We start from the raw sequence: 27284 nt of genomic DNA, 5'->3' as shown, positions 1-27284 counted from the left end.
ATGGTTAACCACACAGCCACAGACAACTTTCCGCCCTTAAGCGCCGCCGCTTCCTCCACGCGTCACTCCCGCCACGCCGCCTCCTCTTCCTCGTCTTCGTCTGCTCAAGCGGATCGAGAACCGCGAGGGAGTCACAAGCGGTCGTGGGGGGAGGCTATGCGATGGTCGGTTGCCTCTCTTGAACGGGAGAGAGAAAGCGTTTTTCGCGGGGATATCCCGGGGCTTGGCGTGGTGGTGCCGGGCCAGCAGATTGTTGTGGAAGAAGGATGCATGCGCGGACATGGAACATACGAAAAAGGGGGAAAAATATATGCCGCTGTGTGCGGCATCCTCGAAAAGGTAAATGCGAAACACCGTATACACATGCATCGACCAATGCGTTACCCACAACCACCTGTACACGTCCATCTACATGCGCAGCTGTATACAGAAACCGTGTGCGAGAAGGTTGCATATCCATGGACATCGGCACAGATGAAGAAACGGACAACATCTACAGGTATATATATATATATATATATATGTATATATATATATATGGACACTGGAAGCGTCCAGCTCATTTTGGTTTCTCCGCTCTTTTTCCCGCTTCCCTCAGGTGAATAAACTGGTGTACATCCGGCCCCTGCGGTCCCGGTATCAGGGCAGCGTCGGCGACGTGGTTGTGGGGCGCGTCACAGACATTCTGAACGGCAAGGTAAATGTCTCGACTTTTTCATCCGTGGACTGGTTTTGTCTTTACGACTTCGACAGAAGGGCAGAGTCGCCCAAGGGGTGCCGGAGATATATGCCTCGACTATTCTGCGGCCTTTCTGTTGACACCCCGTGCCGCTGCCTCTCCCCTTGCCTCTCTCTGTTTGGGTCTCTCTGTCTCCGTGGCTATCACCTTGCCTCGAAATGCGTTTAGGGTGTCTCTCTCTGTCTCCTAATATCGGCCGCCGTTTCTGTCCCTTTCTGTGTGTCCAGTGGCTGGTGGACGTGAACGCGGGACAGGCAGCAAATTTGGCTCTCGCCGCGATTTCCCTTCCCGAGCAGCGACGGCGACTCGACGAGGACATGCTGGAAATGCAAAACTTCTTCGTTGTCGGAGACGTCATTTGCTGCGAGGTTCAACGCGTGCGAGTAGGCAGAGTCGCACGGCCCCACGTAAACGGCCCTGACGAGCTCCAGGAGCGCGCCTGGGCCGTTTTCACCGATTCTGCCGCGGAAAGGCCACCAGAGAAACTCTCCCCAGACCTGACCAGGCACCGTTTTCTGCCTACATCGCCATTTAAATCCGTAGTAGAGAGTGATATATATATATATATATATATATGGTTATTCCTATCCACCTGCATACAGACATACTGGGTTTACCTTTGTAAGTTGTGGATCATTTGTGGTGACTAGGCCTGTATTAGAGATCTTGCTGAACAGGATCAAGACGCCTTTTCGTCGGCACAGACTTTTGTGTTTCCTCTCGACGCATCCCTGTACGTGTGCAAAGTTGTGAACTGCACAGGAGCTTGCATAGGGAGGCCTAACCCGGGATCAAACAGCAGAACATGCGTCGACCTCGATGACTGTACCGCTTCTTTCCGACCCCCGTGTTTGGGCTTCGCAGGCGGACGGGCAAATTCTTCTACACACGCGAAGCGCACGCTACGGGCGACTGCTGAACGGCATTTTCCTCGCAGTCGCGCCGCAACAGATCCAGCGACAGAGACACCACATTGTGCAGCTTTCGTGTGGAGTCCAAGTTGTTCTCGGCCTCAACGGTGAGTGGCGACAGAAGCGGCGAAAAAGGAGCAGCGCATGCACCGCAGACAGGAAACGCGTTTTCGCGAAAGCACGGACAAACCGTCGCGGCCACGCGGAAGAGGGGCCGGGGAGGAAGCCAAAAGACCAGGAGACGAGAGAGAAAGAGTGTCACCGAACAAGTCTTAAAGGATCTCGATGGGCAGTCCGCGTTTCGGAAGTCGAGAGGACTGGCGTGAAAGTGCGCGCGGATACCTCACTCTCAACTATTGTTATTCACCTCGCAAACATCCAAAATACATTTCTGTTTCTGTGTGCACTTATGGAGGGGCAGGAACTCCATCCGTCGTTCTGAAAATTTCTACGTGCAGATGTATCTATGATGACTTGTGTGTTTTGTTGGCACATGTCCTTGGCGAAGGCGCATGGACGCACACGCATGCACATATAGATATATATAATACATTTGTATAAATATAATATAGGTATTCAATATATATATATATATGGCCATAATGGCGGGTGAATGCATGTTGTGTCCCTGAGTTGCTTTTGTGCGTTTGTAGGGTATATTTGGATCTCCTTGCCGCTGAAGACGTCGGCCAAAGACACACTGAACTATGCGCATGTGCAGACGACGCAGGAGAAGGTGTCGAAGGAGACGCGCCTGGCGATCAGTCGCGTGCGCAACATCGTCCTTTGTTTGGCGAAGAGCAATTTCGACATTTCCACGCAGGCCCTTGAACGCATGTACGACATTTCCGTCTCGAGGGGCTGGGAGGCCAAGGATTTGGCGGACCCCGTCGTCATGCAGGAACTCGTCGAGGCGTTTCTTGCGGCGCGCCTGGGCGAAGACGTCTAAGTTTTCTCTGAGGTCGCCTGTGGCCTCGAAGCACCTCTCTCTGGAGTCTTCTTTCCTTCGTCCTCACCGCGCCCGCACATTCGCGGGTTTTGTCTCGCGTCGAGGTCTCCCGTCCCCGCGGCGCGTCTTCCTCTTTTTCGCTTCTATGTCGGTACCACCTTCTCCCTCTCTCCTCTCGACTGTCTCTCCGACTCCTTTTTGTCAACTAGAGATAAACGGTTTCAGCTGCGGAGCGGACAGCGCGCGCACCAGGTGGGGTTTTCTCGCGGAGCACGAGGTGTACACACGCGGCCCATTCTACGTGACTTGCGTGCGTCTGCTGAAAACAGGAGCCATGAGCCCCCACGGTCCTACCTGTCAAACAAGCACGACGCACCGGAGGTACACATCTTTTAAATTCCCTTGTTTACACGTACATATATCGATGCAAAAAGCCTCGGCGGCCTCTGCAAACTGCCGCCAGATCTGTCTGTGTGTGTGGGTCGTGGAGGAGCGGGTGCGGCTCGTGATTTGGGGCGGCCGCGGGACGGAAAGAGTCCCTTGGTGTGGCGGTAGACGAAAGGCGGTGTATGTGCTTCGAACATAAGCCGAAGCGCGTACCCACCGCCGTAGCGACACACACACACACACACAAATGCGCCTTGGTGCAGAAACACCACGTGCAGGTGGCGTTTGACGAAACAGCGGAGTGAAGTTCTGGCCCCCCGGGCACCTTGTCGGGCCGCCTCAGCTGTCCGTGGCGTCTCGCTTTCCCAAAGAGGTGTTGGGAAAACTCGCATGTGGTCTCTCTTAAAAGGACTTGTCTTGCTTCATCCTGTCGCGGGGGTCAGCCCTGCGGCTGGAACCACAGTAAACACGACTTCCCTACGCGCTCTGAGGGCTGCGGAGTGTCGCACACGTCTGTGTTTCGGCTCCACAAGAGACTCCTGCGGTCCCCGTGCGGCGTCGTTTGACAAAGAGACGACAGCCACATGTGCATCTCAAACCCCACTCGACGCCCTTGTCCCTTCCAGTTTAGGACTCTTCAAATCCCTTTGTCTCAGGCGAACTGTTTTCTCCCGCCTTCCCCGACCTCCCCAGTGCCCCTCTGTTCCTAGTCGGCGCGCGAGGCCGAGGACTGACGCAGAGGCGCGTACACGGCCGCATCGCTTTGTGGTCCGTTCTGGAAAGACGGCGGATGCAGAGGAGGCGCGTCTGAGACGCGATGAGCGGGATGCCTTAGACATGTTTTGCTGCGCCCGATCGAATCCGCGAAGACGTTTGCACACGCCGAGGCAGACAAGCGACGGCTTTTCTTTAGACCCTCGCTGAGACTGTAGCGCCTACGCGTCGACACTGGAGCCGCCGGCGCTCCAGAGAGGTCTGTCTGCACGCACAGTTTGGCCTCCATGTTCGCCCTCGCGGCTGCGCCCAGCGCCGCGACTCTCTGAGGCCCACACAACCGCCTGGCTTCCGTGCAAGCTGATGTGCTTCAGCCGCCCTTGCGCGCGCAGGAAGCCCTCGGGTGGGTAGAGCGACGCATCGTCCGCCATGACGCTGCACTCTGCCGCGATGTCGCCGAACTCCGGGCCAAGCTGGCGACAGAACTGAGCGCGAGATGAAGACACAGGCGAAGTTCCAGATGTGCTCAAAGCTCTGCGACCCTCCTGCCGCAGATATCTCCACACCAACCCGCCGCGCAGCTGGTCCCAGCTACCGCTGTCCATAAAACCAAATTGGCATATTCAGAGACACAGAGACATGCGCAGTAGTCTTCTGGTAGAACTAGGAGAGTACATACACACACGACCTACAATCGGACACACGTAGACAATTCCATATATGTAAATATATATATATATATACATATATGTATATATATATATATATATATATATATATGTATGCATTTATTATGGGCCCGCTGTAGATGTGAGTGCGGATTTGACTCTCCGATTCGGAAGTTGGCAGTGACATGAGGACGCGGCCTTTCACGTGCGCGGCGTTTCAACGGGACGCGTGTCTCGAGCGTCGACTCACTGAAAGGCTCACCTTTAATCGGCGCTCGAGATTGTGGACTCCGCGGACGAGGAGATCCTTCAAGTTGATGATGCACTGCTCCTTGAACCTCTGGACAATCTCGTCAGCAAGGCGGTCGGCCTCGAAGTCTCCTCGGCCAGCTCCGCAGGCGCGGCGAATCCGCTCCACGACTCCGGTAGGTTGGAAGGCGTACTGCTCAAAGTCCACGTCGGCAGCGGCAGTGAAGAGAGCGCGCTGGCCCTTATCGTGTGGCGACGGACAATCCAGAGAAGACGGACTGAGCGAAGACCTCTGGAGGACGGTGCCGGCGGCCTCGCCTGTGGCCCAGGGATTCACGCTGTACTCTTGCACACCTGCGATCGCCGGGAGACTGAGACCGCTGTTTCCCTCGAGAAAGAGCGAGCGGAGAAAAGCAACATCCATGGAATGGTCGTTAAACTGGCCAGTCGGCATCTCCCCAGTGCGCCCCTGTCCTTCTGGCAGCCGCGAAGCACTGCTGGAGACCAGGGGTCCCAGGTCTCGCCGTATATTCGAAGATGCGCTGTACTCGCTGGCCCACGCATCACTTGCCTTCGCGCCCCCGGTCGACCACGAGACCGGATCCAAGGCTCGGGCAATATACAGGTCTGTCTCGTCGCGTGTTGGCCCTGTCCTACAAGAAGGCCGCGCAGATGCAGAACGGAGATCGCTCTCTCTAGCTGTTGCCGTCCGCCGCGAATTTCTGTCTCTGCTGGCTCTTGACGAAGCCCCCGCCAAGCCCGACCTGCCTCCCACTTTGCCCGAGTTGCGGCTGTCAGCGACGAGGGACTCCTCCAGCGAGGTGTTGGGCGCCTGTCGCTCCGCGCGGGTCCAGGGAGAGCCTTCGCGGAAATCCACAGAGCTCTTCTTCAGCCCCCGGCTTCGCCCGCTGGCCCTCGCTGTCGGCGAGGGCGTCTCCTCCCTACTCTCGCCTCGGCTGTCGTGGCCGCTCGCAGCTGCAGAAACCGAATAGCCTCGACGTGGACGGTCGCAGCGCGAAAACCTATCTTCTCCTTCTCCCCACGCCGACCGCCGCCCTGCCGCCGAGGGAGCTCTCTCTCCCCCTGCGGCTTCCGGCCCATCCTCGTCGCTGGCCTCAGCGGGCGAGTGCACGGTCGGCGCATGCTCGACAGTTCCGCATGCGCTGTGGCTCTTCTGCGACCCGCTTTGCGACGCCGGCCCGCTGTCGGGCGAAAACTCTGCCAGAAACAAACGGACGACTGCGGCCATGATTTCGTCTCCGAAGCCAGCAGTCTCCCATAGGCTCGCGTCTGTCCCCGAAAACGAAGAGTGACCGCATGCAGCGCCTTCGGCATCGGACGCGCCCAAAGCCTCCCGCGACTCCCGCCACGAGGGCGAGGCACCAGAGGCAGGAGGCTCGAGGAAGCCTTTTCTCCTGCCTGGGGAGGAAGGCATGCCTGTGGAAAGCGCGCCGCTTCCTTGAGCCACTGGGTCTTCGCCGGCGAGAACAAAGCTGTCCCCAGAGAAAGTCTTTCTGTCTCCTCGGACTTCTAGGCCTTGCAGCTGTTCGCGGTAACGGCGGTCGCCGCGCAGGACACAGTGGCGAAAGAGGGCTCGCGGCCACGCCGCGTTAACGATGCTGCCGTAGATATGGTCGTATGCCTGGCCACGCATCAGCCGAAAGGAAAGCAAACATTCACAGGCCGAACTCGCCCCCATAACTGCATGCAGGCCGGCTTCACGCCTTCAGACAGACACAGACAGACTCGGCCACGGATTCCACAGTGTCGAGATCAGCCCGCCACCTATCTGCCCACGTACCTATCTCTATCGTCCTCTCTCTTTGTGTATCCCTCTCTCTCTATCTCTTTGTATCTCCCTCCCTTTCTTTTTCTGCCTTCCTGTCTGTCGAAGTGTCTACCTATCTGTTCCTGCCTGTTCCTTCTTCAGCTACCACATCGATTTCCCCGCATATATGCCTGCAAGTGATTCAGGGAACTGCCGAGAGGTTTGCGGACTGGGTCTTGGCGAGTACGCGGCGTTTGAGGGAAGCGCGATTCTGGTTTCTTTCTGCTGGGCTTGTGGAGTCTCTCTGCCTTACCCTGGAGACGATAACGCTGGCAGTGGCGTCCGTATGCACTTCGATGAACAATAGGACTTCTGTGAGAGAGAGGTGGAGAACATTGAAAGGCCGCGCAGCCCACTCTCCTGTCTCGCGCCTTGCCTCCCCGCGCGTCAATAAAGCACTGATGGTCTCGGCGTCATCTTCTGCCTCTTCCGCCCGAGTTTCTCCACCTGTCTCTGGCCAGGCCCCGCCACCGCCCGATCCCGCCGCCCCCTCGGCTGCAGCCTGGTCGGAGCCTCCGAAAGCCGAGAGCGGATCCTGCGCCTCTCCCGCGTTCGGGAGTCTCCTGAGCTCGGCATCGCCGTGAAGCCTGGGAGCTGCGTGCACACCTCCGTCGTAGGGCAGGTGAGCCCCGAGGGCCCTTCCGGTCCGCCCCGCAGCGAGGGGCGGCCGCCGGGGAGCCAAGGCGTCCAAGTGTCGCCCCACCCTTTCTCGCGGGCCGTGGGAGGCCAGAGAGGCAGCAAAGGAGCGGAAGTTGGGCGTTGTCGACGCCGCGTTCTTTGCCCCTTCTTCGCAGCTCAACTCGAACAACAGCGTCTGAACGAGATCGCCGAGCGGGGGAGACGCCGCCTGCGAGGAGAGGGACCGGCCGACGCCTCGGCTGCCAGTCTGCGGCCGTCCTGCGTCAGCTTCCACGAGAGAGGAAGACAGAAGCCGCCCCCGACCACTTTGTTCGGAAACCGAAGACGGTGAGGAGAGGCCGAGCCCGCGAGCTCGCTCCCCGTCTGCCTTGAAGTTCGGACGGCAGCCGGGCTTTTGGACGCGCTCAAGGAGGCCGAGAACCAGCGCGCGCCTCTGCTGGTCGTGCTCTCTGGCTTTCCGCGACAGACTGCGGAGCGAGAGAAACAGTTCGACAGCTTTGAGTTGCAGCGCGACGAGTGCAGCCAGACGATTCACGGTCATGTGAAACTGAAGGCGTCCCGCGGCCAAGAACCACCGCGAGCTCTCCAGGAACAGCTGGAAACAGCAGAGAACAAGCAAGAGACGAAAGCGGGTGGACAGCTGCGCGAGCACAAAAGCGGACCTCTCGCAAAGCGCCGGAGGCGCGCGCGTGCGCGCGGCACGAGCGAGGAGCGCCTCTTCGCCTCGTCTGGATGTCGATCTACACCCTGCTTGGAGGAATATCGACACATGGAAGAGAAATACACGGCGAAGCCCAGCGAGAAGAAGGACAGACTCTCGAGGACAGTGCCATCCGCGAGTGTCGGCACACGTGACCGCACGATGCCATCCACAAACAGACACATCCACGAGCAACAGGCACATAAGCACTGAGTGCCGCCATCCACACCGACCCCCGATTCTGCCTCTTCTTCGTCCTCGCTTGGTTCAGTTGCCCAGTTGAATGAACTCTTCGACTGAGCCCTGAGCCTGAAACGGAGGCCCGCGAAACAGTCTGATGTGGACCTGCGGCGACGGAGGTATACAAACACGCATGCACAGCCCAAAACTTTACAGACCCACAACGGTCTGCGGATCTCGAGGGCCACACTCCGACTCGGCCAGGACAGCGACGAAAATCAACGCTGCGGCACCGGTCCAGGAGCGCCTTCTGTCTTTCTTTTCACGCGCGCACCTAGCTGCGGGGCAGGGGCGTACCTGTAGTGTCAACAACAGACAGTCCTCGCCGGCCTCAGAGTAGAGGACGTCGACATCGGGCCCGAGCCGCTGCATGCATCGAAAAGCCTCCTCCTGCAGCAGAGACCTGAGAAGCAAAAAACGCAGGAGACAGGGAGAGCGTGTGACCGATGTGCGACTCCGGGGAAAAGGTTGGGGGGCAGAAAGAAGAACGCACTGACCCCGCGATGTCACAGACCGCCCAAGCTCGGATACGCCAGAGCCCTAAGCACCCGCTACAAACTTGCATCAGCAACGGGCCTCACACGAAAGAACACACTCACATCTTCTCACCACCAGTCGAAAACCAAACAATACACACCTATGTGCGATCTCCTCAGTCAATATATATATATATATATGGAGGGGTCGCGGGCGCTCCGCAGATCGGTGGAAAGCACCGTAGAGCGATGGACGGAGCTAGCGATGGAACAGGGTTGTGGCGAAAGATTTTTTACAGAGGTGCCCAGACGCGTCATCTCGGCGCCGCTCCGTTTCGCCCTTTTTCGTGGCGAGGAAATGCAGCGGCCTGGGTTCGTCGCGTGCGTGCGCAGCGACCGCTGTCTCCGGTGGCGACTCCGGAGTGGTAGCACTTTTTTCGTTTTAGAGCGAAAACGAGACCCCACTGTAATGCTCCCCTGATCCGACTCATAAACTGTGGACGTATCAACCTTCGGCTCGACACCTACGCGAGTTCACTGGTGAGGCCGAGCTGAATGTGCGCCTTGACGAGGACGTCCAACTGCAGCCTTCCGGATTTTTTCTCCTCGCCCGTGGAGGCCGTGCCCTCCGGCGCAAACATGCGGTGGTGCAAGTAGCAGACGATGGCGATCGCCAGGCTCTCTGCAATGCTCCGCTCGTCGGTCCACGGCAGCGCAGAGACACTCGGGAACTGGCCGTAGGGAAGCGAGAGAGCAGACACGCCCGCGACGCCGAGGCTGGAGCTCGCCGGGGTCGCGGCCGGCGCCCGCGCCGAGCAGTCGGGGACACGCCCGGGGCGATGTGGATCCAGCGGGCCGTGCGGAGGAGAACGAGAAGCGCAAGTAAAAGACGGCGCGAGCGGAAAGTCGACGTGGCGCCGAGGAGCGGAAGACAGAGCAAGGCAACACTGGCAGCAGTGGAGCAAGTCCTCCAGGCGATTGTTGTCCAGCAACAGGCTGCAGCCACCGGAGGAGAGCCCAGCAACACCCGAGGATGCCTCGCGGGGAAGCAGCGACTACAGTTTCGCATACAGCGCGGCAGACGCTATCCAGACAAGGAACCCCGCTCGTACCGTCTGCGCTCCCCTCGGGAACCCTGCTCGTACCGTCTGCGCTCCCCTCGGGAACCCTGGATACCCTATTGGGATACCCTACACTCGCACACGCTTATATATATATATATATATATATATATACGTTTGTACCTATCCACACACACACAGGGATTCACACTACTTTGTGCAATCATCCATATCGGGCCCCCTCGATTTTTATGTGTCTGCGCTCAGAGCCCCACACTTAATGGACCTATGATATATAAATATACAAATCCCCGCCACATGTGCTTCTCTATACGTACCCCTGTGTCCCCTGTCAAAAATGAATCACCGGTAAGTTTCTTTTTTTTCCCTTCAGTTGTTTTCGCGTCCCATTCTTGACTTATGCGCCTCTTCCCCTTCCTCGGCTTAACAACACCCTTTCGCTTTCCCGTCGCCTCGTCTCCGTTTCCTCCCGCTCCCTCGTTGTCTGGTCCGTCTCTGCGCTTCGGAGGCTTACTCGAGAGCCCGCTCCAAGCCCTGGAAGGCGGGAATGGTGGTGAGGAGCCGGCAGAGGAGGTAAAAGCGGCCTGCGGCAACGTAGACGTCGAGGCGAGAATTGATTGCCGCGAGGAGATCTGCCACGCCTGCGAACGAGCTGCTGCTGGCAAATGCGGAGTAGGCAAGAACCATCACTTCGACTTCACACTCCAGAGGCAGAGGTTCTGTGAGAGGCAAAGCCGACGCCGCCCACCGCCGATCGTCCTTTTCCGGCTGTTTCTCTCCTGTGTCGAGAAGGTGAAAGCGTCCGTCTTCCTCTCGCTTTTCTACTTCCTTCCATAGCTGCGTTTGACAGCGAAGCACACGAAGTGCCTCGTCTCCTACAGCCGTCGACACGCCTCCCAACGAGACAAATTGATACAGCAAGCTCAGCGGCCACTCAAACCACTCCAGCATAACCTCTTCCTCTCCTTCTTCGTCCTCGTCTTCCTCTGGGGTGCCGTTCGAGTCTGGGACGACGGCCGTGTGGAATTCCTCGATTTGGTGGGCGATGAAGGCTCGCACGATGACGCGGGCGACAGTCTGGGGGGGGAGTTTCTGGGAAATGTTCAGGTAGTGGCGACAGAGCACGAGCTTCGGGTGCGCGGCTGTGGGCACGCCCACGCGCTGCAGCAGCGCCAGGAGCAGGTCGTGAGGCGCGTCGTTGAATTGCTGGACGACGGCGGAAAACGGGGCCCGGAGGACTTGCGAGATGGCCAAGCAGACGAGGAGCCGATTGGAGAAGGGAAGAATCGCGCGACTGCACCGGCACACCAGCTGCTCGACCAACAGGATGCACTGCTCCCGGTCGCTCAGGCCCTCGGCAAAGGACGCCGAAGACTGCATGTGAGGCGACGCATGACCTCGTTGCGACGCCGAAGCGAAGGCGCCGCCTTCCTCCGTCTGCTCGTTCGCGTCCAGAGACGAGACGGATGTCTTCGCAGCGCGACTGCCTCCAGTTTCCGCTTCAGCTTCTCTTGCCTTTTCACGTGCGTCGTCGTCCATCAGAAGCTCCAAAAGTTCCACTTGGTGAGGAAGAAGCGGCGGCGGCTGCTTGTCGCGCTGCGAAAAGCACGGCGCCCGGCGCACCGCTCTCTTGAGTGTCTTGAGCACTTCCGCGCCGTGCGGCTCGCCTTCCTCTCTGAGGCCCTCGCCCCAGCAGTCTTCTCTGCCTCCGACTCTTGCGTCCCCGCCTCGGTCTTCCTCCTCGTCTTCGCCGCTTCGCTCTTCAGCTGCTCCCGCGGCCACGCGAGGTGTCTCCAACGGCCCCACAGGGTCTGAGCCGGAGTCCCGGTTCGCCGCGCACTGACTGAAAACTTTGACGGTTTGCAGAAGCAGTTCAACCAAGGCCACGTCGTCGGCCAACAACTCGAGCTGGGCCTGGACGTCTGGACTTCTGCCGCGGACGTCGCCTTGCCGCGCCTCCATTGCTCTCTCTGCGCTATCGCCGACGCCTCTCCTCTCGCCGCGCACGCCCCGTTCGCGATCTCCGTTGGCGACCTGCAAGTCGCGAGACGGCGCGCGCCGGTCCGCGCTCGCGCCGGGCGGCTCGGCCCTCTGTCGCCTTCCGCTCGAACTACGCCGCCTGGCCGCCCGCCCTGCTAACCTGCGGATCTCTCGCCGTCGAGGCTCTTCGTCTCCGCCTCGGCCACCAGTCTCTTCGCATTCATCCTCTCTCTCTCGGCGCGACCTGTCCGCGCGTTTCGCCTCCGCGTCTGCCCAGCTGAGGACGGCGGGGGAGAAACGGAGAACAAGACTCTTGGCAGCCTGCAGGTGGCTGCAGTTTATCAAATTCGCCGTCGCACTCTGGAGACACCTGAGGAGTCTGCGCGCCTCCGAGGCGGGAGGCGCAGCGCAGGAGCCGCTGGCGACTGCCTGTTGCAACCCCGAGACTGCCACGTGATCGGGCGCAGAGAGAGAGGCGGCGCGGGGAGAGGACCGCGAGTCGCTCACGTGCCAAGACCCGCGAAGCAGAGCAGCGCACGACGCAGCCCACAACGAAGACTCGTCGCGCGGATCGGATTGGCCGGCACGAGGAGAGACCGCAGAAAAGGCGCAAGAGGCAGACGAAGACGCTTCTAGGCTGAAGGGGAGAGCGGGGAGGTGCGCCGGCAGGAGAGACTCAATGCGGGCTCTGAGAGAGTCATAGAAGTCGAAGGCGAGAGGGTGGTGGACGGTCGGAAGGCGAGGCGCAGGGGGGGACGTGGACTCCGACGGTGGAGGCGCCTGTCCTCCCGAGAAACTCGCGTCACGAGATGCAGACTCCACGGTCTCCAGTGCACCTCTGTGTGCGCTAATTCGCGACGCCCCCGAGAAAGAGTTCCGCCTTCCATTTCGCGTGCTTTCCGCCTCTCCTGTTCTCTCCATCCCTCGAGGGACTGTCTCGTTTCGCCCCCCCGGGGGGCCGACGCTTCTGCGGGGCTGTGGGTCGCGCGGCGTCATGGCCTCCTCAGCTGCTGCGATGGACTGCCCTGCCAGCAGCAGCAGCAGGCGAGACGCCACGTCCTGCAGCAGCGGCTCAGTCACCACTTCACTCCAGCGAGGTTCTTCTTCTCCTCCCTCGTCTTCGTCTTCTTGGCCCCCTGCAGATCGACCCAGCACGTTCTTCTTCCGTCCCTCGCGCCGCTCGCCGTCTCCTCTCGCGCCGCCGTTCTCGTCTTCTTCCCTGGCGAGCACTAGGCAATGGAGGTGGGGCGTTCGGAGACTCCCGCGTTTTCCGAGGGGTGTCTCCGCGCCTCTGCGCGTGCCGTTCGGCCTCGAGAGCTGCCGCAGGCTGAGCCCCCGCTCGCGCTTCGGCCTCTCGCCTCTGCGGTCCTCGTCGCCGCGGAACGGCGCGTCTTCCTCTCGGAGATTCGTCGTCGCGTACGACCGCCAGAGAGGCGGCGCGTCGCCCGAGCTGGGCCGGTGCGACTTGAAAACCGCGAGAAGCTCGACAGGGTGGAGGGGTACGCACGACAACAGAGTGACTTCGTCAGCTGCGTTGGCAGTGGCGAGCTGAGAGAAGGCCCCGCCAGACAAAGACGAGAAGGGAGAGGAAAAGGGAGACGCGAACGAAGACACGAGAGGGGACGCGTCCGGGATGAGCCGCCCTTCGGCGGCCTCCCTGTCGACCTCGACGAGTACGTTTTGGCGGTCTTCTTCGCCCTCTTCGACATCTTGTGCAAAGTAGACGCACCGGCTCAGGTGTGCGAGAAGCGCGTGGCGCGAGAGCGGCACGGAAGCAGAGGACGCACAAGGAAGAGACGGGACCGAGTCGAGGAGAAGCTGGAGAGCCATCGCCAGGAGCATCGCCTGGTCTCTCGCGAAGAGTTCTTGCTCGAGCTTCGCGTTGACGTCGAGGAAAAACAAGGCAGCAAGCACTTTGGGAAGCCTGCAGAAAGGCGAGAGAAAAGCGACACTCTCCACAGGATGTGCTCGGCGAGAGAAGGGGCGAGCGGGACAAACCGAACAGCCAAAGAAACAGACACACTGCGGGCGAGCGGGCCCCATCTTTAACAGCACGCAAAATCTGCGCGAGCCCCCAAGAATCCCGCGGACAATTAAGGCCAGAGCCGAGAAAACCGAGCAGGGATTGAAGCATGGCGAATCGCGAGAAACGCGAGCGGCTTTCACAGACACCCGAAAATGACAAGAGAGCGAACCAAGCAAAGCCGAACCGAGACCTCACGCCTCCTCGCGCGATTCCCCCACACAGAAAACGAGAGGTTCACCATAGTTACCCCTGCCTCGTATATATACATATATCTATATAAATATATATATACATATATAAAAATATATATATATATATATATATGTATGTATGCACATGTGCTCGTGGATGTTTGAAGCATTTGCGTCACCGCGACTGACTTGTGGAGCCTAAAGATTTCGAAGCTGCGTATCCAGATCTTGAGGCGTTCGTGGCCGTCGGTCCAGCACCCGCCGTGTTTGAAGGACGCGAGAAGGTGGGTGACCTCGTGGACCGTGATGACAATGTCGAAGCTCGGAGACAGACCCGCCAAGCGTCTCCATCGCCGAGCTTCTCGATATTTGTGGATCGCAATCAACGCGTCGAGCAGATCGCTGCTGTCGCTCCGGAAGTCAAGAGGCGCGGGAAGCTTGTGCTCCTCCACCAAAATATACGAGTGAAAGAGAAGCGAGAGAGAAGGGCAATAGGCCGCGCTGTGCAGTTGCTGCAGGATCTGCCGCCGGAACAGCGGATGCTTGCTCAAGAGGAAATGGACGAGAGCGTCGGCCATGCGGACGCCGTCCGGCACCAGTCGCAGGCTTGTTTCAACTTGCACGCACTTGGCTGGTCGAGTCCCACCCTGTTCACCGAGCGGACCCGCACCGGGGCCTTCGACCTCTTGCGGCCTTCCCAGAGACCCAAGGCTCTGCCGAGAAGACGGAGGAGCCTGCGCGCTTTTTTCATGTGCGGCGAGCACCGCATCTCGGCGTTCAACGAAACGACGCAGGAGACGCTCCGAGGCTTCAAACCGACACTGGAGAAACGCTCTGGGCAACAAGAAGGAACACGACACACAGAATATAGCGCGACTCTCAGCTACTCTCCCACCCGTTTCCATGCCTATGCTATACGATCGTTGACGACTCACACACTTTAACATATATATATATATATATATATATATATAGGATGGAATGGCTACATGGTTTGTTTCGCGTTACCATATATATATATATATATATATACATGTGATGGAATGGCTACATGGTTTGTTTCGCGTTACCATATATATATATATATATATATATATATAGGATGGAATGGCTACATGGTTTGTTTCGCGTTACCATATATATATATATATATATATACATGTGATGGAAATAGGTGCAGAGATTTGAAGGTGCGTGAGTCGCTTCAGGAGAGTAGCTGGACCGCATGCTGGAAAAGGGAAGAAACAAGGCGTCACGTGGGATATGCCTTTGCACTGGCAGTGCCGATATACACGCTCCGAATCCTCTCCCAGATACGCTGCACGTCCACACATTTCCACATGTGCACTGCACACCCTGCTAGGCCTATGCACAACTTGTATATAAAACGAATATAGAATATAGCTTAAATATACATATATGGTGGTGCATCATGAGTGGCGTTGTCCCGGTGGTAACAGCCGGACTTAGTCACGGCGTTCGGGAGGTCGGGAGGGACCTGTCTACGGCTTGAGCCGCTCGCATCGTTCAGCTGGGGCGAAGCTCAGGCGATAAATCCGATCCGTGTCGCCTGGAGTCGCCGGCTGTCTACAATTTCTCTTGGCACCTGGTTGATTCCACACGCACTCTGGCCCCTCTCTGTCTGCGCGTGGAGCTGGGCCCCGCCAGGGATCGCTGCGTTGGCCGCGCACCGCCTGCTTACCTGAAGAAGAGGAGGATGTCGAGAAGGACGTTGTTCTCATCAAAGAGACGAAACGCGCGAATGACAAGGGAGTACATGCCCACTTCGCACAACCAGAGAACGAGGCGCACAGTGTGGCTGGGCTCCGCTAGCCAGAGAAGTAGCGCTTCTTCTTGGCCTTCCGTCGCCGAAGGAAAGAAGGCGGGCGGCGTGAGAATGCCTGCGCCTTCTCTCGCCCCGTCCACGTCTTCGTCGCAGCTGTCTCCACGAAACGCCTCCCCGCACGCTTCGGCCTCGCCCCGCTTCCTGGACTTCCGTCGCCTGTCGCCTCTTGGTCGCCTCCCTGGACTGCCGCGCGTCGGCCCTTCCGTCTCTCCTGCGTCGTCTGCGGAAGACACATCTCCGTCTCCTCTCTCCCTGCTGCGCCCTCGCCAGCCGCTCGCGCCCCGTCCATAATTCACCGTCGACAGCCCCAACAGAGTCAGCTCCAGGAGCGTGGCCTCTGGCGGCTGTCTGCCGGGGTCGCCCTCGATTTGCGCGGCGCCTGCAGGGCGTAAAAACTCCACCTCTCTCCGCGGCGACAGTTCCAGCGTCCTCCGTCTGTGTTTTTTCCCAAGGCCTCTCTTTCTGCGGGTGCGGGCGTCCGGTGACTCGTCGCTCGCTACCTGCTCCGACAGCCGCGCCTCGCGAAGGCTCGTGTGTGCGCCTGCCTGCCGCGGGCGCTCTGCAGAAAAGTGGGAAGAAAGGAGGAGCGTCTGCGTTTGCAGGTAGAGCCAGGAGTTGATGCAAACGAGCGTGCTGGCGTCTGCGAAGCAGGACGCATACACCGAGAGCCGCGGGCAGCAGACTTTCAGCGCATGCAGCAACAACTGCGTCCCGACGCCCTTCAAATCGGCAGGAAAAGGCGGCGATGGCGAGAGCGAGGGGAGCGGAGCCGCAAGAGGCCGCGCACGCGTCTCCACTTCCGGCGGAACGCCCCGCGACGATGCCAGGCAAAACGCAGGGTTTGCGACTCGCGACTGCGGTAGAAGCAGGCGAAAGGGAAACAGCGGACACGGGGAAGGCAATAAACGAAAAAGCGAGGGAGGGGAAGCAAGAGAGAATGGATGGTCAGGGAACTGCGATCCCCCTTAGACGAACCAGACTGGAGCTACCAGTGACATCCACCACCCGTCCAATAAGAACTGAAGCTACACATACATTCCGCACATAGAACGGGGACTCCTAGGCTTTGTTACGACACACACACAGAGGACGTGATTCTCGGGAGAGGAGATACGAGAAGAACAGAAGATCCGGGAGGAGCTTCCCGCGGTCCTGACAGCCTGTTGAGGGCGCGGGCAGCGGGCCGCAGCGGGTGCAGGCCCCCCCTACAAAGAGGGTACCGACCCCCCGTGAGAGAGTGGAGGCATGCTCCTCTCTTTGCGTTTTCGCCCTTTCTCACCTTGAGCAGCAGAGACATGACATCTCCTCCCCCTGCATTCTGCAAACGGAAGGCGGCGCCGACGCCGGGCCTTGGGGCGCACGCGCGGTCTCCGCGCCCCGTCCGCGGGACCAGATGCGTGCTCGTTAGACCCGAAGCCTGTGTGGGGTTGGGTCGTGCTCCCTCGCTTCCGTCCCCTCTCCTTGGATCTTCTGCCAGCTGGCTGCTGGCGTCTTGCTGCGTTCGCTCTTCCGGGGCTCCGGCTGTCTGCCGTTCCACAAGAGAAGTGTCGACCGGCCACGCCTCCAGGGCGAGAGGCTGCCTGGGCGGGAACTCCGACTCGAGCGAGACTAGGGCAGAGACAGTTTCCTCGCCGCCTGCGTCGTCGGAGGAACAAGAGAAAGGCAAGACGCGAGCGGGAGGCGGGGAAGGAGACAGTTCTGGGCGCTCCACGCTGCGGACCACGATGCGCAGGTGGTGACGCAGAGGGGCGTCGCGGAAGTACCTAGAGAGAAGATAAGAGTCGAGGCGAGGGAGAGACAACTCGGGAGCATGGATGCGAGGACGAGAGAAAAGAGAAAGGCAAAGGCCACACCGGAGGAGAACAGCTGTCAGCAGCAGAGCGCAAAACAGGGACAGGGGGCCCAGAGGGTATGGGGCGTGGTATCAGGGCTGCATGGGCGGAGACAGGCGAGGGACAGCGAGCGAGAGGGAAAGCCCGAGACAGCCACCTGAAGAGAAAACAGAGAGAGAACGCAACTGGAGAGGAGGGAAAGACGCGTGGACCTCCATACCCGTCAATGATGTTGGTCATGGTCTGGACGGGGCACTGCTGCAAGTCGCCTTCGTGGAGAAAGAGAAGCCAGTCGTCGTTTCTCGCCAGTTCGTGAAGAAGGGTGAGGGATCGCGGCAGCTGATGGACTCTGAAGAGAACAGCACGCAGCGCGAGTGGAGCCACAGAACACCGACGCTCCACAGAGAAGAATAGGGAGCGAGACAGACGCCCCTCAGCCTTCCATTCCCCTTTTTTGTCAGCCTCGGGTTTCCTCTTGTGCTACACCTTTTCCCGCCTCTTCGTCTCCCGCGTTCCTTCCTCTCACTGCGTCCTAACTTTTTTCAGCATGCAGAGCGTTGCACACGCCGCTCCTGTCCTCTCTCGAGCTTCGTCTTTCCCGCTGTCCCTCTGCCAGGTTTTGCTGGCCGGGCGCGCACCGGCTTTTACACCCGCTTTCTTGAGACTCCCCCCCCCCTCCCCCAGACTCGCCTGCAGAACAAGCCAACCAGGTGCCAGGGCGAATCCAGGCTGAGGGGCGTCGCCGCCGCCGCTTGCGTGGTGGCGAGGTTCGGGTCGAGAGACCAAGTCGCTTCCTCGAGCATTCGGAGAGCCGCGAGGAGGTGCGGCGAAGATATCCCCGCGGAGCTCTCTTCTTCCTCGCCCTCGTCTCTGCACACTTTGCTGTCGACCTTCCTCTCGTCGCGCGCTCTCGCCGGCTTCAGCCTGCCGCGCTCTTCCTGGCCACTTTCGTCTTGGGAGAACCCATCCCCCTCGCCGGTCTGCGCTTCCCTTGTCGTCGGCCTCTTTGCGGGCTTCGGAAAGGAAAGAAAGAGGTCGATCACGCTGGCGGCTTCTTCGTCCGGGACGTTGTCCTCGCCCGCGTCTTCAGCCGGTTCCAGCGGCCACATAGTGTCTCCGCTCTCGTCTTCTGTCTCGTCCAGTTCGGTGTCGTCGCGTCGGCTGCGCTGCGCGGCCGCACTTCGTTCCCGCGGCCTCTCCCCCGCCGCCACCCGCGCCTCTCCTCTGTCGGAAGGCAAGTCGCCTCCTGCCCCCGTCTTCTTTTCAGCGCCTGCACCCTCCTTTCCTGCCTTGTTCTGTCTCCTTCGATGTGCGCGAGAAGGCGCGTGGGGCGAGCTGGAGGCCTGGATCCCCTTCTGATGGAGATAAATTTGTCGCGCAGAGAGAGCGTCGACTCTGACTCGCTCCGTCTCGAGGCCACACAGTTCGAGGAAGCAGAGCGCGGCAGCCACGACTCCATCGTTGAGCATGTTGTGAAGCGCGACGGTCAGGGCGACATCGTACAGCGCCTCTTGCTCGGCCTCTGAGAGACTGAGGCAAACGCGGTCCGCGGCCTGCTGAGCCCAGCCGCCTAGAGCCTCCTGGACGGTCGGCCCGGCGCCCGAGAGGGAGGCAGAGAACGGGAGCGACGAGGCAGCGCGGAGAGCAAAGAGGAGATGGAAAGCCATCGCAGGTCGCCCCTGAGCAATGTAGTACGCGATGCTCAGGCCCTCGGCAGTGCACGTCGACGCGTGCGCAGCGGGAGGACGCGGGGAGAGAGTCGAGGCCACGAGGCTCGCCTTTTCCGCGGCCCCGCACCACTCACTCTCCGCCCCTGGGAGGGAGTCCCCGTTGATGGAGGAGAAGGCCTGGCCAGACCGGAGCCAGGCGAGAAGCACGCGCTCACCCTCCGCGTCTTCGAGCTCTTTCTCGCGTTCGACCTGCGATGCGTTCGCGGCCTCCGAGCCGGCGCCTGAAGAGGAACCGGCAGACTCGCGCCGACCAGCCAGGAGTGCTGACAGGCGCTTGCGCCGCAGCCTGTCTCTCTGGATCTCAAAGAGCCGTCGAAAGAGCGGTAGGGGACGAAGGAGAGTGGCGGCGTCGAGGCTCGTGACGTCCGAGAGCATGGCCAACAGGGAGACGTCGCCCCGCCAACTTCGCAGCGAAGAATCCGAGACGCAGTCTGTGTCCGACGAGACAATCCACGGAAGGAGACAATCTAAATCGTCTTCTTCTCGGTGATCCTGCGACTCGTAGGAACATGTGAAAACATCGCTGGCTCCAGCGTTTTCTCTCCCTGTCTGGGGCCGAGCTTGCTCTCGCTCCCGCTCCGTTCTCGCTTCGCCATCGAGGTCTTGGAGACTCAGCTGGCCCCCCCGGTCTCTGCAGGCCCTTTCGCCCGCCGGACGCGTCGCGCCTTCCATGCGTTGACGATGCTGCTGGCGGAGGACGATCTCGAAGAGCGGCAGCGGCAAGAAGGTCGCGGGCGGATGTGCCCCTGTGTGGAAGGTGAGAACGCTGTCCTTTTGGATTCTCCGCAAACCTGAAAACTCCCCCTCAGAAGAGAGAGGAACGGCAGGGACGCCCTCGTGAGGCTGAGCTTCATCGGGGTAGTAGGCGGCAAACAACTCCGGAAACGCCTCGATGGCGGACCTGAAGAACGCAGAGAGACATCCAAGGGAACGACATGGCGCCACCCCTTTTACCCCCGAACCTTGCGGCCAGGGGAGTCGGCCCAGTCGCGGGCTCTTCACGGAAAGAAAAGACCCGCGGCAGACCCGCGGAAGACGAGAAGTCATGAGATTACAGAGCGCTTTCCACGTCTCGAAAGAAGACCCCACACACGACAGTTGAGGAACGGCCACTGGCAAGAGAGAAAGATGCTCTCTTCCGGCCCCTGGCCCAGAACATGGTCCGCCGCACCCCGCCTTCACACCTCCGCCTCTCGACAACTGTCTCTCTGTTTCTGTACTGCGTAAATTGGCCTTCGACCTCCGAAGCCTCCACCGCGGCTGCATCCCACCCTCTGTCGTGCCGGCCTGCAGCCTGCGAGTGGGCTCTCTGGGGGCTCTGCCCTGTGCGTCCCTGAGCCTCGGGGCTCCGCTTCCTCGGCCTACCTCAGCGTGCGTTCCTCCAGGTGCCAGGGCTGCGCTGCATCCGCATGCACGGCATCGAGCGCAGAGGAGAGCGGCAGCATCATGAGCGTCGCGAGGAAGAGAAGCGGCCTCCCGGCCGCCGCAAGGGAATTGAGGGAAAGGAAACCGACGTTGTCGCTGTCATACACGACGTGGCTGCGGACCGAGAAGGGGACTGCTGCCCCAGCCTTCGACCTCTGTGCGCCGCAGCACCCTCGTCCCCGCGAGGGCCCTGCGGCGAGAGCCTCTGTTTGGCGCCTGCCCCGCGTCTCGCTGTCTCCGGCCCTCTCGCCCTCTCGGACGCCCTGGCCTGTCTCTTTCGCGCCGGCAGACTCCTCGTGGGGCACGAGAGCCGCGAGACGCTCTGAAAAAAGAGACAGTCAAAGCGGCACGCGCCACACGTAAGATACTGGATGAGACTCCAGTTACGAGATGCAGACAACCAGATGGTGCATGACTGCTCTACCCACCACTCTAGTGGACTGCTAAAGACAGTTAAAAGAAGACATGGGGAAAAATACGTGAGCGAAAGGCGACTGCGCGGAACAATTCGATCCGATGTGGGGAGAGGCATGTGACGACGAAGCGAAGGACCGAAAAGCAGATAGCTCTTGATGTGCTTCACCTTTTAATTAACACGTTGGCAGAAATCCTCCACGGGCAAACAAATATGTAAGGATGGAGGCCCTACATATGCATATATATATATATATATATATGTATTTATTTATGATAGACATGTGAGAAACCATAAAAAATACGTCTCTATATCTGGACGTGCAGGGAAGTAAAGCCGATACGCGAGATACCTACATGACCGCAGAGCTAATGTTGCCGCGAGGGAGGCGAGTATTGGCACAAAATCATATTCGTATGCAGATTTACACGCGAACACGGTCACACCTTCACATATCCGCGTACACGCTCCTCCGTACCACGAGACGCTTGGATGCTTGCGCGACCGCGCGGCCTCGCTTTAAAGAATTTACCTTCTTCAAGCAGCAGCCAGGCGGCTTGGTGGAGAGCGGTGGCAAACAAAGCGTTGTTCCCGAGACGGCCCAACAGCAAGACAGTTGGCCAATACGCACTGTCTGAGCCGCCGACAGCGCTCCAGCATTGGCGCGGCAGTTCCCGCTCTCTCTCGATTTGTCTCTCCCTGCCATCCCGCGTGTCGGGCCTTTCTTCACGCGCCACTCTGCGATTCGTCTTCTCCGGCCGCCCTGCGAGCTGCAGAGAACCCTTGCCTTCTTTCTGTCCAGTCTCGCTCCCGGAAGAAGCCGTGGAAGAAGACGGAGAAGGGTCGTGGCAAATGCGATCTCGAAAGAGAAAAGCGGCGTTTTCGCGGAGGGCCTCCTTCAGCTCGTGCATCGCTGCGTACGTGCAGCCTAAGCGATAGACCTGTTCACAAAGCACATACGCACAAAAATGCTTCGGCCGTGGGAAACGCATACACACTTTCATAAATCTGCATGCAGACAAGCCGGGCGCACGAACACGTCTGCTCGAACGGATAGACTCCAGTGCATGCCCATCGACTTCCATTCGGGCCGAGCGGGCTGCGAGAGCCGCAGGGGCAGTTCACGGCGCTGCACAGACTCTCAGTCTCTCGCCTGGGTACAGTCGCGGTTACCCTATACACACATATATGCATGTATTCGTTACCTATACACACATATATGCATGTATTATATACCCAGATATCCACATATATCAACATACATAAATCTTTATATATAGACAGCGATTTGGAAAGCGGAAAATAGAAGCGTAGCGGTTTCCATCTAGGTGCGTGGAAGGGATGCGTTCGAGGCTGCACGACGCGTTGCGCGTTAGCGAAAAGCTTCATTGCCCGGTTGCCGCGCCGCCGTGGGTCGCGTCTCACCTGGAGGTACGCGCTGACGAGTCCTGGGACGTCGTTGACGATGAAGAGGAGCAGAAGGTAGCAGTGGAAGGGCGACACTTGGTGGCTGGGCACGAAGGCCTGGGTCAAAGAGAGGCTAAACGTATCGCGTTCACCTTTGCGTGTCTCCGTTTCCGCTTTGGAGGCGTCAGCTTCGGGTCCCGGCTCGCCCGCGGTCGCCAGGGCGAAGAGAAGGCCTGCCTTCGCGAGGCGGCGGAGGAGGAGCGGGAAGCCCCGGGTGTCGCCGCTGCTTTCGCAGAGGACGCCTCGCCTGGCTAACTCTTGAAGCAGAACATCGCGGAGGAAAGGCGAGCAGGCGTCGAGGCCGCGTCGGGTCAGGCGCACGAGAAGACGCGGCACGAGGTGTCTGCGCGCAGGGCCGGTCGCAGGCTCCTGGGGACAACAGAGGCCAAACTGATTGACCGAAAGGCCTTCGAGAGGCAGGCGGCGCACCCAGAGCGACACGCCCCGCCAGTCGTGGTGACTCACAAAGTACATCAGCGTATGCCACCACAGACCGAGCGAGTTTCCGTGGAGATTCAGAGAAGAAGCAATGACGGAGGTCACCGTCTTCTTTCCGGCACCGCCGCGCCGGGGGAATGCGGCCGCGCGGTCGCTGGGCCTTCTCTTGGAAAACGCGTCCAGGCCGTCGACTCTCCGGTCGCACCGTCCTCTGTCTCGCGTCTCCTGCCTTCCGCTCCAACTTCGTCCCCGCTCTTGCTCGTTTGCTTCTTCCGCGTGCCTTGTCAAAGCGTCTGCAGGGTTCGCCCCAGCTGCCTCCGTCTCTGGGCCTTCGTTTCGCGCCCGCTCGGCGCTCCCGTCTGCTCGCAAGGCATCGAGGAGAGACACATAGCGCCGCTCGAGGAGAATGCGCAGCGAGGCGCCGCGACTCCACCTGGACACCCAGTCAAGGGTTACACATAAGTAGCCACTCAGAATCGATTTTTTCGGGAGCCGCAGCTCGAAAGCCTCCAGAAACGACGCGGCCCAGGACGCGTCGCGACTGCGCAGCAAAAGTGTCTCGCCGTGCTTCGCGGTCGATTCTCCGTTTTCGCTTGGCTCTCGGCCGCGACTCGCGAGCCCCTCCGCAGCCTTCGCCCAGTTCGCAGACGCATCTGCGCCGAACGAAGAGTGGGAACATTTCTGAAGGCCTGCCGCGAGGTCGCCGCTGCCAGCCGGGGCATGCCAGGGCGATTCAGCGCCCTCGATTGACCGTTCGTGGCTCTGCATGCAGAAGGCAGCTGGCCCGCGCTCGCACGCCGCGCTCCCGGGGCGGTGCCGGAGGCCCCTCCACGGCAGGCGCGTCGACGCCCGGCTAAAGGAAAAATCGAGGTCTTTCACGTCCGCGCGTCGACACTGCCAACAGACGCCTCTGCGTCAGAATCGCACAAGAGAATGAGACAAAAAGCGCGAACGGTAGGAAACTCCGCGGCCGTCAACACGGCCACAGGGCGTACACCGCGTCGCGCTCTCGCCAGACAGACAGGTCAAGACGAGCAAACGCAGGCATCAAGCCGGCGCCGAGTGTGCAGAGTGCCAAGACGCAAGGGACGCGGAAAACGAGTGGAAAACACCTCTGTCCATCTGACACTAGTGCAACCACCTTTCCAGCAAAAAAGCCGCATCGGGAAAGATTACCTCATCTTCATTAGCCGTGTCTCCTCTGCGAGTCTCTGACACGCCTCGCCCTCTCCGCTTCCTACTCCTCGCCCCGCGCCAGTTTCTGTTGCTGCGTGGGTTCGCCCTCGCTGTCTTGTTTCCGCAGACGGGTCGCTGTCGTCTGAGCCATCGCGCGGCTCGTCCTCAGTTGCGTTTGCGTCTCTCCCTCGGTGCGCAGTCTCCGTCTGCTCCCTTTCACACTCAGATGGAGGGGTCGAAGAAGACCTGGCGCCTCTCTGTCTCTGCGAGTGCCCCGGTCCCTCGCCCGCCGCGCGCCCTCGCGCCTGACTCCTCCGCTGTTTCGCGTCGAGCCGCTGCTTATCCTCTCCATTTGCGTCTCCGGCCCTTTGTTCTGCTCTTTCTCGCGGCTCCTTGCGGGCCTGTCTCTCCTTCGGGGGCCCTCTGTCGAGGCCATACGCCGAACTGAATGTCTCGTTCAGAGCCGCCGCCGCTGCAGCAGTGTGCGAGTCCAGGCCCTCGCTGGGGCCGCCGGCCGTGGAGGTGTGGAGATTGTGGGGAAAGGCGGGGATCCCAAAGAGGCGCTCAGCGGACAGATCGTCCACGTCGCCGACTTGAAAGTGTGCCCATGCCTTGAAAGAACACGTCGCGCAGAAAAACAGGCCCAATGCACACAGAAAGGGAAACCAAGAGGCCGCACAAGACACCTCGTCCCTGCAAACGAAAAACACTCCGCTTCGCGATCTCTCCGGTAGACCCTGGCAGATATGGATGCGCATCTCGTAGCTGCTGACCCACACAACGCGCTGTCTGCTTCCCCCACGGGAAAGGAGCTCTCCATATAAGGTACATAGATGCATATATATATATATATATACTATATACAGAACGAAACACAGGTGTGTAGATGGAGTGTAGCAACGCCCTGCGAAAGCGAGAGGCGTTGTGGGCCTTCTCACAGTGACTGCTTCATTTGCGTAGTGGGAGACGAGAGCCGCTGTCGGGACGCGCTCTGGGGCTGCCTGCGACCCTGCGAGAACGGGGTCGTTGCTAGGCGGCGCGAGGGCAGTCTGCGCCCTCGTCTGGCCAAGAGGCGAGGCAAACGCAGGACCGTTCGCATGGACCGACAGGAGGGTGTAATCTTCATCTTCGTCCGAGAGACTGTGGGAGCAGACCACGCGGTCGCCGCAGACCTTCTCGCCCTCGCGACCTGAGCGCAGAAATAGGCGAGAGGAGACAATGGAGACACCCGCTAAAGAGCGCCGAAGTCATTAAGAGGCACGGCCACATGAGTCTGTTTCCGTCACGAACCGCAAGTCTCACCTAAGATTCCGGCGACGCCTCGACTCACGTCCTCGCCCTGCGCATTCACGTAGACGACTGACCGCGTTTTTTTCGGGCCCACTCGGCCTTCTCCCGCGCCCGTCTTCTCGCCCGCCTCCAGCAAGCATGGCGCCAGCCGAGCCAGCAGCATCTCGCGGGTCTCCTCCCCGACCATGCCTGCGCAGTCCACGCTCATCCACAGCGCCAAAAGGCCCCCAGGCGGCCACACAGCTGTCCCCGCGATTCGCTCACTCAGCACAGGCAGCGCGGGCGTCCCCGCGCCCGCCGAGCGTCTTGGGCTTCCAGCGGCGCCGCCGACAGGCTCTCGCAGCACCGCCCCGAAGGCGTGGAGACAGTGGTCCCTGCCGTCGGGGCTGGCCGGGGCGGAAGGCCCTCTGAACTGCTCGCTCCACGCCTCCTCTCCGCTGGGTAGCCGACTCTGTGTGGGGTGGGGCCAGCTGTCGAGGTGGCGGCTGAGAGCTGGAGAAGTCGAATGCGGGAGGCTTGAGGCGAAGTCTTCGCGGCCTTTGAAAGAAACCGAGGAAGCTGGAAGCGCCGAAAGAGGAGGAAGGGCGTCGATAATGTGCACGGGCTGCTGCTGAGTTAAAGCCAAGGTCACTTGTCGGTTGTACTCGGCTGTGTAACACTGATTCGTGAACTCCTGTTCGAGGACCTGATGAAGAGCAACGGGGAGAGCACACGGGAGGGGACAGATGCGGATGAGACGCCCGCGCGAAGCGAACGCAGCTCTGTGAAAGTGAGACAAATGACGCGTAGGTGTGGCACGACAAAAAACAGAAGGCGAGGCAGCCTCGAAGGAAAAGGCCACCTCGGACGGCCGTGCAGCCAAAAGCCGGAGACGCAGGGTAAGAAGAATAAGAGGACGATGCAAGGGAACGAAGCGTGTGACAAAGAAAAGCGGCCAGAGAGACGAAAAACCGAACAGTCATTAAACGGCTTCGGTCCTGCCCGGGGATGTGGAGAGAGGAAGTGAGAGTGCGTTTCACGAGCAGAGGAATGGAGCATTCGTTTCTGCCTCGTCCGACGGTTTCTGCTACCAGACAGTACACGCTCCAGACAGGCATGTGGTGTCACATACTGCAGAGAGCGAGAAGCGAAACAAGAGAAGAGATTCGCAGCCGGAGCGCAACAGAGAGGAACACGGAGAAGCGAGATGTCGAGGAATGCACAGGACCGCAGCGACGAACGAGCGAAAACGCATGCGGAAGACAGGATAGGAGGGACAGCACTTGGAAGCCGAGCGAGGACGAGGCAAAAAGGGCGACAGCGAGAAGACAAGAGTGAGAGATTGATACTCGACGGGGTTCGATATCTTTTTTCTGACATGTGCGCGGATCACCTACTTGTAAGAAATCGATAAGTTTCAGGCGAGCCTGACTCAGGCGCCCCATGTGCCGCAAGTGGCGGAGCAGCCGGCGCCGGACGAGGGGGCGTGTGGTGAAGAAGGCCGCAGCCATGCAGAAGGCCGGCACGTTGATCTGAAGACGCAGGAAGCACCGCAAAAGACAGAGACAGCCACACAGCACACGCCGCAGGATATGAGAAGCCGATCGCGAGCTGCCTGGTGGAAACCCAGGTTGCCAGTGGTACAAGCGGGGCAGAAAAAAGGACTCACGAGAGGCTCCAGGGAGACTAAAGAGGGAGGGTGGAGAGAAAGGAGACGCCAAGGCTAGAGAAGAGACCACCGGAGAGAAGGACCAACGGGCATGCACGAAGACGGAAGCGGAGAAATGGATGTCCCGTTTAAACGGGGGGCGCAAAACGTGAGGTGACACGTGCCGATGCCGCGGAAGACGGCTCAAAGAACAGGGGACCTCAGAACGAGTAGAATCAACGAAAGAAACGACGAGACC

General features: G+C 59.8%; 2 protein-coding genes across 2 annotated transcripts in view; one reads left to right on the top strand and one right to left on the bottom strand.

Moving 5' to 3' along the window:
• On the top strand, positions 1-2599 carry NCLIV_047850 (putative exosome complex exonuclease; the record flags this gene model as incomplete). The annotated part of the gene is made up of 5 exons (XM_003884336.1): positions 1-339; positions 599-697; positions 967-1122; positions 1604-1757; positions 2304-2599. 5 exons carry the CDS (start codon positions 1-3, stop codon positions 2597-2599), a joined length of 1044 nt encoding a protein of 347 aa, XP_003884385.1.
• Positions 2600-3921: 1322 nt separating this feature from the next.
• NCLIV_047840 (conserved hypothetical protein) overlaps positions 3922-27284 on the bottom strand; it is a gene marked incomplete at both ends in the record, with an annotated part of 34868 nt that continues 11505 nt past the window's right edge. Inside the window, 18 exons of the mRNA XM_003884335.1 lie at positions 3922-4185; positions 4631-6259; positions 6699-7679; positions 8322-8427; positions 9029-9496; positions 10097-13486; positions 13969-14613; positions 15482-16479; positions 16905-17388; positions 17678-17806; positions 18157-20088; positions 20553-20934; positions 21560-21968; positions 22453-23842; positions 24109-24719; positions 25047-25297; positions 25411-26083; positions 26775-26909. Of these exons, the coding sequence (XP_003884384.1) occupies positions 3922-4185; positions 4631-6259; positions 6699-7679; positions 8322-8427; positions 9029-9496; positions 10097-13486; positions 13969-14613; positions 15482-16479; positions 16905-17388; positions 17678-17806; positions 18157-20088; positions 20553-20934; positions 21560-21968; positions 22453-23842; positions 24109-24719; positions 25047-25297; positions 25411-26083; positions 26775-26909 (14877 nt within the window). The remainder of the gene's footprint in view (positions 4186-4630; positions 6260-6698; positions 7680-8321; positions 8428-9028; positions 9497-10096; positions 13487-13968; positions 14614-15481; positions 16480-16904; positions 17389-17677; positions 17807-18156; positions 20089-20552; positions 20935-21559; positions 21969-22452; positions 23843-24108; positions 24720-25046; positions 25298-25410; positions 26084-26774; positions 26910-27284) is intronic.

This window comes from Neospora caninum, chromosome X (genome assembly GCF_000208865.1).
Source record: "Neospora caninum Liverpool complete genome, chromosome X".
Classification (NCBI taxonomy): Eukaryota; Apicomplexa; class Conoidasida; order Eucoccidiorida; family Sarcocystidae; genus Neospora; species Neospora caninum.
The sequence above is the reverse complement of the archived record's forward strand: the minus strand, read 5'-3'. Positions and strand labels throughout refer to the sequence as shown.